Source organism: Cucurbita maxima, unplaced genomic scaffold (assembly GCF_002738345.1).
Source record: "Cucurbita maxima cultivar Rimu unplaced genomic scaffold, Cmax_1.0 Cma_Scf00005, whole genome shotgun sequence".
NCBI classification, from domain to species: Eukaryota; Viridiplantae; Streptophyta; class Magnoliopsida; order Cucurbitales; family Cucurbitaceae; genus Cucurbita; species Cucurbita maxima.
Window position 1 is genome coordinate 4222469 of NW_019272021.1, and position 11655 is coordinate 4234123.

The 11655-nt window shown below is 36.9% G+C and overlaps 2 protein-coding genes across 5 annotated transcripts in view; one reads left to right on the plus strand and one right to left on the minus strand.

Annotated features, from left to right (window-relative positions):
• LOC111479325 (protein ALWAYS EARLY 3-like) overlaps positions 1-6124 on the minus strand; it is a 14486-nt gene extending 8362 nt beyond the window's left edge. Inside the window, exons 1-9 of one of the 3 annotated variants that reach the window (XM_023123906.1) lie at positions 5908-6124; positions 5058-5175; positions 4493-4591; positions 4155-4217; positions 3529-3606; positions 2046-2235; positions 1511-1776; positions 1070-1418; positions 324-401 (exon numbers count right to left, since the gene is read on the minus strand). In XM_023123906.1, the coding sequence (XP_022979674.1) occupies positions 324-401; positions 1070-1418; positions 1511-1776; positions 2046-2235; positions 3529-3606; positions 4155-4217; positions 4493-4591; positions 5058-5162 (1228 nt within the window). In that variant the 5' untranslated portion in view covers positions 5163-5175; positions 5908-6124. Of the gene's footprint in view, positions 1-323; positions 402-1069; positions 1419-1510; positions 1777-2045; positions 2248-3528; positions 3607-4154; positions 4218-4492; positions 4592-5057; positions 5176-5907 lie in introns of all 3 variants that reach the window. The other 2 variants (XM_023123905.1, XM_023123907.1) reach the window with 2 other exon arrangements.
• LOC111479414 overlaps positions 1-10185 on the plus strand; it is a 14272-nt gene extending 4087 nt beyond the window's left edge. Inside the window, exons 2-3 of one of the 2 annotated variants that reach the window (XR_002717637.1) lie at positions 8166-8558; positions 10008-10185. Coding sequence is in view for 1 of the 2 variants with exons in the window: in XM_023124065.1 (XP_022979833.1) it covers positions 6736-7830 (1095 nt within the window). In the remaining variant the exon portion in view is untranslated. Of the gene's footprint in view, positions 1-6389; positions 7834-8165; positions 8559-10007 lie in introns of those variants that run through there. The other variant, XM_023124065.1, reaches the window with a different exon arrangement.
• The last annotated feature ends 1470 nt before the right edge of the window (positions 10186-11655 follow it).

Below are 11655 nucleotides of genomic sequence, written 5' to 3' on the forward strand. Positions count from 1 at the left end.
TACTGATTTTTTTTTTTTTTTTTTTTCTCTTGCTGGCACGCTATTTACTGAATTTTTATGACTGCCAATATCACATTTTCTTCATATTTCGAGAAAATCAGTTTCATATACTACCTTTCTGTAAGCTTTCCCCCATTAGTATTATAAAGAGAGAAGACAGAGGAAAACATGCAACTTAGAGAAACGCATAAAGTGATGAACAATTGTTGACAACCAATTTTTTTTTTTAATAATAATTAAATAAATAAACCAAGACTCGTCATATAATTAGCTTTCATGAGACAAACCTAAAAAATAAATTTTAATTGAAGAATAACTTTTACCAGTCTCAGCATTTGCGTCAGGCATCATTAGAGACAAATCAGCTAAAGTTTGCAGTGCATCAAATGCTGAACATTCATCTGAACAGAAAACAACCACAAGAATGCAGATATGAACATAGTCTTGCTTCTCCGGTTATGACAAGGTCAAAAAAATAGAAAGATAAAAATGCATGCATGCATTTGAATATCTAATGAAATAGTGGCTAGAAGCAGCATCTTAAAATAAAACCATATAAATTCACGTTTTCAAATTAAAAATAGCAGAAATAGGACATTTGAACTTTCCATTCTTGAAAAAAATTCCGTACTTTAACCATCAATTAATTTCTTGTTTATATGAAAAAGTCAGCAAAAAAGGCCCAAGTACTTCTAATGAGACGTGACAAATAAAGTAATTTTAAAATAAACTCGGTATCCAAGAGTGCTAATGCTGCAACTAAACCATAAATTGTTAAAGCTTCTGAAAACAGGAATGCACTGACCACCAGACCAAATAAAAACTACTTTAAAAATTGAACAAAGAATTCAAATTCCAGTTATAATCCCCCGTCCCTTTCACAACTCACATAACCATCCCATACATAAGCGAATATGCACCATTGAAAAGGAAGGAAAATAGACACAACTTTAATCAAGAACAATAGCTCAGTTAATAATTCACCCTCCTCAAATAAGTAATAAAACAGATAAATACAAACTAAAAAAGAAGGGTCGACAACCCAATTCAGATATATCTTTCAGCTTACCTCCAAATAGAGCTTTCTTACTTCTTTTCCTCGGACCTTTAAAAGAGGATCTCACAGATTTTACATCCAAATCCGCAGTTTCAAGTTTTCCCCTCAAACTGCCTGATTTTTGTCCCTCTTCAGTCCCACTACAAGCTTCCTTGATGTCATCCAAGTGGTTGTACATACTTTCTTCAACTTCTGGCTTCTTTCCATGGTACCTTTTACCCTTTCTCTGAATCTCACGAGAATTTTTCCCCAGGTCATAGTCCGCATTATCAGCACCAGTGCTTCCTAAGCTTAATTCGCAACCACCTTCATCCATTTCACTACATCGAAACTTCGTATTCATCATGCCTGATTCACTTTGCTGAATATCCAACTTATCAGTTGATCACTTTACATGTTCAAAATAATAGTAAAGAAAGCAATAGCATGTGTCTAAGAGCTATGAATCATTACCATCCTGTCATTTCGGGTAGGTGAAAGTACATGACCTTCAATTTTTGGATTTGGTGTTTGTGAAAGTTGTGGAGAACCATCTCGTTGTGAAGCCTCTGTTAAAACTAAAGCTATCTCATGAGCAACATCATCATCATTTGGATCATCAACCCTTGTCTTGCTATTGTGCCTTGAGGGTGAAAGAAACCTCTCTCTACTATCTTTGTCATAAGAATATGATACAGGAACGCGTGGAGTTCGTTTCCCAACAGCATGTGGTTTAATACCTAACACCATCCACATTAACATCACTAACTCAAATCCGATAACATGACAGAAATTTCCCATAAATGATTTTAAAAGTTAAATAACAGACAGTGTAATGACTGCAATTTCCCGTAAATGATTTTTGAAGTTAAATACTCCAGAAATTACCATCCAAGTGCCCAAAAATAAAACAACATACAATAATTGCACCTCCACAGATTAAGATATAGAATGAAGGACAAGTAAGAAAACCTAAATCACCTAAGAGAGAAATTGGGACATTTCCTACCAGAACGCCTCTTCTTCAACAATGACAGGCAGCCATAATTTGTTGGAAATGACTGTGATTGTGAAGCATCTCCAAAATGTGGATCCAATCCTTTAGAGTTGTTATTTTGTGACTTTCCACGCAGTCGCTTTTGAGGTTTTCTTCTTGCTCCAGAATTCTCATTGCTTTCTTGTTCACTTTCACTGTCTCTCTGGCAATTTATCTATCAATTTTAGACCTCAGAAGAGCCATAAAGACAGCCCTATGACCTCAACAATAGCCTTACAATACTAAGTAGCTTCCATGTAAATTCAATATGCTGATACAGAAACAAAATACAATGAACCGAATATTGCAGAAGAAATACAAGCTACATCAACAATCCTATTTCTATATTTCATATATAACCAATGAATGGAAAGATACTTCAATGTTTTCAGGTCCCACGTGAGCTTGATAAATATTTCCAGAACCCAATACAGAAAAGGAACACAAAGTACTTAAGGGAGATTAATTCTAACTTTTGTGCTATTTCACAGCACAAACCAATAGGAGGAGGGCCGGAGAGAGATGCTAATGTTCCCTCACTAAATTTCATCAATTCATCGATGTGTTGATTCTAGCGTGGGAAAAGGTCCACATGAAAAACTTCACTTCCTTTCCCACTTTGAGGTTCCACATTTTTAATCAAATAGTTGGATATGATGAAACTTGGTCTAGCAAGAAACCTTTACAGAATTTCCAAACTTCAATACTCTGTCGCCATGATTAAGGCTGGGAAAGAAGCCTTGAGAGAGTAAAGGAAGGAACCCACCCAAAATATGTTCCAATCAATAAAAGGAAAAAGGCCTTCTAAAGTTTATCCATTTCCTTCCCACTTCCTGTCTTCAGTGTATATTTCGGTTCTTTATTATGTCAGTCTAAAAGAAGGATTACTTTTAGTAAAGCAGTAGGGTCATGAGGACTTCCTGAGCTATTCGAGGAGGGAAAATCTGCAAGTGCAAACCAAACAAATGATTCCTCCCCATGCTTGCTGATGATTTTATATCAATAAGATCCTATTGAAGAGCATCCTTATATAGTGCATTGTTTCTTTCTTCTTCTTCTTCTTCTTCTTTTTTTTTTTTTTTTTTGCAGGAGCATTTATGTAATCTTAAAAGCATTGTAGATTAAAAGGTCTTCATAAGCCTCTTTTACATCGTTTTTATTGGTGCATATTAGCTTTAAAAAAAAAGAAAAACAAAAACGAACGCCACAACATGCATTTGCTTCTAGACCGACATTTTACTGTTTTCCTGTATGTGACCACGTAAAGGATGATAGAATCAGTGGTAAATAAGTTTTATATTGCCAAAATAACATATTGAGGAAACCAAAACTTATATTGATGAAATAAAGATTTTCAATTGAGTAAATAATTTGATCTGTTACAAAAAAAAAAAAAGTGGGGTGAAGAGAAGAAAGAAGGGGAGAAAAGAACCCACAGATAGAACAGACATCTTACCAGTACACTGTAGTGATCAGTCATCATTGCAATTAACCCAACAACTGAAGCAGTGCCCTCTGGAAGTGATAAATAGGCCTGAAATAAATATGCATAGAAAAACCACAATAACAAGATAGTGTCACTGTGTTGACATTGCCAAATCTCAAGTATTTAAGTTTTTCGATCAATTTGAAAGCCAGGTAATTCAAAACCCAGAATTTCAGAAAGTACAATGATTCGGGAATGGTGAAAAGATAAATCTAGTACCAATTTAGATTGTGTTAGGTAAGTGAAACTTCAAAAGAGCTACAACAATCAAAGTGGCCAAGGACTAAAAGGATCTCTGATCAGATATAAGAAAACTCAATAGTACATGACAACTAAAAATTTTCAAGACCTAAAGTATGCAATAATAGAGATCAGCGATTGCACGTGAAACACATGAAGGTGCAGTGGTGCCATTACGATTAGATAATAAATTTAGAGAAGTAAATGGGATTGTATGCTATGAATACAACTAACAAAATATAGGTCCCTGATACTAGGAATACGACGGACAAGTTTACGGGATACTTAACCAGAAAAGCCATTTGTATATAAAGATTCGTAGCAATACAAAAATAAAAGGGATTGACTTCCTCTACCCTATTCATGGTGAAAAGGGCCTCGACCATTTCTGTAGAACGGTTCCTTACTGCAGCAGCTACCTGCGAAGTACCAGACAAAAATGTTTCAACCCAAATACAGAACTAGTACTTGTTTAAGACTGAAGAATGAGGTGCAACTACAGGAGCAAATTACAATTAACATCTACGAAAAAATTACAGTATAAGCTCATTTTGAAACTTTAAAAGAAAGTATTGCATGATTTTGAGACACGATACTTAAAGATACACAGCTCAAGTCTGCTGTGCCAAAGAAATTCACTGGCTCGCAGCACTTGAACATCATTATCATAGTCATTCCATAGATTGGTACTAACCTTCTTCCAATCTTTTCCGTATTTACGATATGCTTCATAGAACTGCTCAACCTCATCCTTGCTCCATTGAGGCCCTAACAGGTCAGCAAATTTCCTCTTCTGCAAATAATCAGAAGATGGTTAGAAGATGGCTACAAAACTTCCCTGAACCAAACTTATTGTGTTCTGTTCCTTTCACAGTGAGAATTTTAAGACAACATTAATCAATGGTCGCATAGACTCCAGATTAGATTTCATACTAAGTATGATGTACTGATGAAAATTTAAAAGAAAAAAAATAGAAGAAAGGAAAATGGAGTTTACATTACATTAACAACCGTACAATCGGTAAATATGAATATGGTCGTGATTTAGACATTTAGCCTTTAACAGCAAGAAAACTATGATAATAGTTAGACTGACACTGTGCAACTTACTTCAAGATAGCCTGTAACAGGACCAAAATAGCAACTTAAGTTATAAATTGAAACTATGAAACATCATACTTTCTCATATATAGACAAATGGAAAGTCGAAAGACCAAATAAATCTTGCATAAGTCATCCTCCATCACGAACATACATACCTTCTGCTTGCTTTTGCTAGCATCTTCCACGTATTTACTTGAGAAGGCCTCATTAGCAGAAGATAACCGCTTATTAACACTTCTGGACTTTCTTGACGGGGCCATGAGCTTTACCAATCTGAACACACATATAAGCACTAGTGTCTGTTATGACGTGGTTGAAGTTCAGGAGCATCAAGTCCACTATAGACATGTTTTATCACACTGATTTAATATCCATTGAAGTACCAGTCCGGCACTTACATTCACCGAAAATCCTCTTCATAGAAACCATACTTTTAGAGCGAGAACAGTTATTCGTGAAAGCACGAGTTTAAACGAGAAAAATAAAGCAGCTGATTTACGAAAGAAAAATCAGCAGTTGTTTCCTTTACCGAATCATCCAGCACACAAAAACTCGAAATAGAAAAACAATGCCTAGAAGAAACAAAGCAATATTTCAAACAAAATCGCCTTTTTCCCCTGCTCGACATGAATGAACTCAAAAGAAAACCGTTGCAACCGGAGTAGCGATGAAACACGAATTCGTCAAAAGTAACCCAATGCATGTTAGCTGAAAACGAACACACCGGAATGAAACGAAAAAATCAACACTTGAATTGCGATAACACTCCAGATTCCAGTAATTGAAGAAAAAGAATAAGAGAATTTGAGAGAACATAGATAAAACCGTATCAGCAAAATGATCTCAATTCTCAACCGAGTTACAGATATGTAACATCAAGAAGAAAACGAAATACAAATCTTGCTCAATTCACTCAGAAACAAAATCCACATAAAATTAAGGAGAAAAAAAAATGTTCGTCGTCAACAAACAGCCCTAGATAGATGCAAAAAACGAGATTATTACCGATTTTCAAATGGCTGCTCCCCGTCAAAGCACGTCTAGGTCCTGAACATAAAACAAACAGTGCGAGCATGAACTCAAGTGGTGGAGTAACCAATCAATGAAGAAGAAGACGGCCACGAAATCCAGAGTGTCGACAAGAATGAAGCCAAAGAGAAGGAAGAAGATGCAGAACGATGGAATTTGAGGGGCATAACCGCGAAACTTCAAAACTATTGTACTGCACAAAAAAAAATTGGTACCAAATGTAATTTATATATCATTTTAATTTTTTAATTTTTTAATTTTTTAATTTTTTAAATTTTTTTCGTTCAACTATTTAAATTTGGCTGACCTAGCTATAAATTAAAATTAAAAATAAATAATATTTAAATAAATTCAACTTAGTATATGGCAATTACATTTTAATTTTTTTAAAAAATCAATTAATCTTAAATTTAGTCTTCATGATCGTATATATGCTTATGTTTTAAAATGTAATTTACCCTTGAAACCCTAACCCGCCTCCTATTCTTTCCAGCAGCCATTCTCTCATAATCCCCTTCCCGCCGCTCGTTGTCACTCCTCCGCCTCCCATTTTTCCCCTACCCCGCCGCTCGCTGTCGCTCCTCCGCCTCCCATTTTTCCCCTACCCCGCCGCTCGCTGTCGCTCCTCCGCCTCCCATTTTCATTATTCGATACTCTTGCGAGGCATTCGCCCTTTCCCGCCGCTCGCTGTCATTCCTCCGCCTCCCGTTTTCATTATTCGTTACTCTTGCGAGGCATTCGTGTTTCTCCGATTCGTCTTCTCAAGAGGAAGCAGGTTTTCTGCTCCATAGAGTTTTCACAGTCATGTTGTTGCTTCGTCGGATCATTGTAGTCAGGCAGCCATCATCAGTCTTTGCTCACGGATTTTCTGAAAGTCCGTTCAAATCTCTCAGATACTCATCGACTTCTTCTGGGATCGCATCATCTCTAAAATCTGCATCGCCGGATTCTAATTCTGTCAAGCCAGAGAACAATGAGAAGCCTGTAATCGTGTTCTTTGAGAATCATGGATTCTCAAAAACACAGATATCTGAGCTTGTCAAGAAATTCCCTCAAGTTCTTTCCGCGAACCCCGAAAAGACGCTATTGCCAAAATTGTTGTTCTTTCAATCGAAAGGCCTTTCTTCCCCCGAGATTGCCAAATTAGTGTGTGGTTTTCCTTCGATTTTAACGCGAAGTTTAGACAGAAAAATCATTCCAGCTTTTGATTACATTCAAGCGCTACTTCAAACTGAGGAGAAGACTATCGCATCCATAAAACGGTTTTTAGGTATTCTCACTTGGGATCTCCAAATTTATGCTCGTCCAAATGTTGAAACTCTGATACAAATTGGAGTCCCTGATTCCAAAATTGCAACCATTCTTCAGTACCAACCACGAGTGTTCTTGATAAACAATGTCCGATTCAAGGAGATTGTGGAGGAAGTTAAGGAAATGGGATTCAATCCTCTGCGACTGAATTTTGTTCTCGCTGTTTTTGCCATGCGAGCAATGAGCAAATCTACATGGAGAAAAAAAGTTGAAGTTTACAAGAAATGGGGATGGCCTGAAGAAGAGATTCTCTTCGCTTTTCGAAGGCATCCATGGTGTATGATGGCTTCCGAGGACAAGATCAATGGTGTAATGGATTTCTTTGTGAACAAGCTTGGATGTGAACCTTCATACATTGCAAAGCGACCTGCTCTGATTTCACTTAGTTTAAAGAAGAGGATTGTGCCAAGAGGCTCTGTTTATCAAGTTTTGCTGTCAAAGGGTTTGATTAAGAAAGATGTGAATCTTCCTTTTTTGTTTGAGTCTGCTGAAAACCGATTCTTAGACAAATTCATCGACCCTCATAAGAAGCTGATTCCTGGATTGTTGAAGTTGTATAAAAAGAAATTGGTGGATGCTAAGAGATAGCAGGTTCAATCTCCTTCTCTAAATGTTAATATTTACCTGTTTTGCTTGTTCATATGTCTATTGATATCTAAAATTGATGTATGTTCAAGAGCTTGTGCTGAATTGGCTGCTATTTAGATTGTTAACTAAATTATGGTTTGAGCTGAATTGACTATAGCACGTTGTAACAATAATAATGTAATACCCATCGGATAAAAAGTAAAATAAATAATAATAATAAAATAAAATAATAGAAAGAAAGAAAGCGTGTGGCAGGTGGACTCTGCCCTGCCACCGCCGAAAAACCGCAGGCAACAAAAGACTGTGGAGTAGCCCATTTTCAAGGACTTTTCGAGGGCAGAAGAAGAGGGTTGGAGAGACGTCGGAAATGGAGGAGGAGCTCACGAACTCTCGGAGACCAACCATTGGGAGAACTCGTTGCGAGTCCACGTCGGCCGGAAACCTCGCGATTGAGACCCACAAGCGCCATCTGATCGATTAGGGGAAAAGTTTGAGGACTTCCATCGTCGAGGCTTGTAGTTTGAGGTTAGTGGAGAAAAAGAGTCGAAAAGGGTGGAAGGGAACAGGGAATCGAGATATCACTTTGGATCTATGAGATTTGAGGATTGTGGGCGTCGGAAACGAATCAGAGGGAGAGGCGACGGTGAGCATGCAGTGGAATTATCTGAGGAGTTCGGCAAATTTTGGAACTAAGACACAAATCCGAACAAAAAACGTAAGTGTTTCAGGTAAGTGGCACCTCGGAACCTTGGATTTAGTTATGCTCATTGTATATATGAAATTATGGTATAAGAAGTATGTTTTAGAAGTTTGAGCATAGAATGAGTTTGTTTGTTGAAACTTTGCGTATGCAACTACCTTAAGATTCATGACTAGCTTTCCATGATTAGATCATTAAGTTATGCCTCCGTCACGCACGTTACAGTATTAGTGGTTATCTGGGGACGATTAGAGGTTTGCCAACTAACCCCTAACCGTAAACCTGACTCGATTGTCAGGGGTCCACGTAACCATAGAACTGGCCATTTTTTTTTTTTGTTGATGGTACCTTGTGGGGACTTATAGGAAGTTTGTCAGTTAACTTTCTATTAGTGAACCTGTCACGGGGGTCTACATTGGTACATTAGAGTTGGTCAAGAGATATTGCTTATGCCTATGAGTTAGTGGTTATCCAGGGACGATTAGGGGTTCGCCAACTAACCCCTAACCGTAAACCTGACTCGATTGTCAGGGGTCTGCGTAACCATAGAACTGGTCATTTTATTGTTGATGGTACCTTGTGGGGACTTATAGGAAGTTTGCTAGTTAACTTTCTATTAGTGAACGGGTCCACATTGGTACATTAGAGTTGGTCAAGAGATATTGCTCATGCCTATGAGTTAGCAGTTATCCGGGGACAATTAGGGGTTCGCCAACGAACCTCTAATCGTAAACTTGACTCGATTGTTAGGGGTCCGCGTAGCTATAGAACTGGTCATTTTATTCTTGAGAGGACTTTGTGGGGACTTATGGGAAGTTTGCCAGTTAATTTCCTATGAGTGAACCTGTCACGAGTGGCAGGGGTCCACATTGGTACATTAGAGTTGGTCGAGATTTATTGTTCATGCATATGAGTTAGCGGTTATCTGGGGACGATTAGGGGTTCGCCAAGTAACCTCTAATCGTGAACTTGACTCGATTGTCAGGGGTCCGTGTAACTATAGAACTGGTCATTTTATTGATGATGCTACTTTGTAGGGACTCATAGGAAGCTTGCCAGTTAGTTTCTTTAAGTGAACCTGTCACGAGTGACAGGGGTCTACAATAGTACACTTGAGAGTTGGTCGATTCCTAAAATGCATGAACCTTGAGTATCGAGGTTGCGCCTCGAGGTCCTTGAGATTGGATGATGAAGAAGAGAGACTAGTAGAGACAATAAGCCTAGTGACCTAGAGAACTTAAGAGTGTTCCGAGGGCTAGATGTCCAGATAGGACCATGAACCAAGAGAAACTAGAATGAGAAAATTTAGGGTCTGGTCTAGACAGATCCTATTCGAACGGGACAAATCCCCAAAAGAGTAAGATATTAAACGATGAACAAGATCAATAAGACTTAACTAAGAAATACGAACTACCAGCAAGCTGCTTACTGAGTATATTTTATATACTCATTCCTGCTACTTCAACTTTCTTTTCAGGTGGAGTTTGATGTAGCAGTCGAGGTGGAGGCACGTGGGTTGTTGGCTATAGAGAATCTCATCACATTTGAGTCTGTAGTCTTTCTTTGTGCTTTGCCTTTAAATCCTGCCCTTCCATGTATTTAAGTGATCTCTTCCTGACTTTCTATGAAAATAAGATTTTCATTACTATTTTAAATTTTACCTTTTTCATTTTTGTCGTCACTGAGTAACGATTCGTTGCCCGAGACTTTTGAAATTTCGGGTCGTTACAAATAAAGTGGAGTCAAAGGATTATGTCTAAACTAGTTTTGGCTCTATATTCGAGTTGATTGTTGACTTCTTTCCTTTCGCTAATTTTGAATTATATTTCTACATAGTGTTTCTAGTTGATGTCACCTACTCTATTTATGTGAGATACCATATCGGTCAAAGAGGGGAACGAGGGGTGTCGTATTGGTTGGAGAGGGGAACAAAGTATTTCTTACAAGAGTGTGGAAACTTTGCCCTAGTATACTGTATTAACATTGTGAAGTTGACGGCGATACGCAATGGGTTAGAGTAGACAATATCTGCTAGTGGTGGGCTTGAATGGTTACGAATGGTATCAAAGCCAGACATCGGGCGAGAAACCTCTCCCTAGTATACATATATTAAAATCGTGAGGCTGACAACAATATGCAACGAGCTAAAGCGGAAAATATCTGCTAACAGTGGTCTTAGGCGGTTATAAATGGTACCAAAGCCAGACATCATGCGGTGTGCGAACGAAGACGTTGGGCTCTAAGGGGGTGGATTATGAGATCCCACGATAATTGGAGAGTGAAACAAAGCATTCATTATAAGGGTGAGAAACCTCTCTGGTAGATAGGCCGATAGCGATAAACGTGTAAATCATATTATATGTCATATACTTTATTAAGGTCTTGCTTCTCACATTATGAACGAATTGGGCCGGCCCATATTGTTGTCCGATCTCAAATCTCCTCCAACCCAAGCCCGTTTTATAATATATATTAAAACAAAAGGAGTGGGGCCCACTGCAGGCCTATGAGATGGCACGTTAAGTGCTTCCTGAAATGCCAGGACAACATTTGTGGGGACCAATCCATGGCCCCACTCGATTTCACTTTTTTTTTTCCAAAGATATTTTTGTATTTTTTATTTTAATTTGAAACCAAGGTCTAATAATTATTTCTTGTCATTTATTTTGTCCCTATTAAATTAACCATAAAATTTGTAAATAATAAAAAACTTTGATGTCTTTTATTTTAAGTTAGCTAATAAAAGAAAAATGTTTGGTATATTTTGAAATTATTAATAATATTATATTATTTTAATCTCACATTTTTACACTTAATATAATATATGTCACCTTTTTTTTTTTAATGAAATAGTCTTTTCTAGAATCAAATATGAATTTCTTAAAATGACCATTTTTTTTTTAGTAAATAAAGAAATGGTAATAATAACTAAATAAAAAAAATTACATTATTTTAAGTTGTATTGAAAATGTATTTTAACCCTATATCTTGAATTAATTATTTTTAACTATATTTTCATAATTAGATTTTTATTACTTTAACTATTTTTTTTTTTTTTTTTTTTTTTTTTTTTTTTTTTTTTTTTTTTTTTTTTTTTTTTTTTTTTTTTTTTTTTTTTTTTTTTT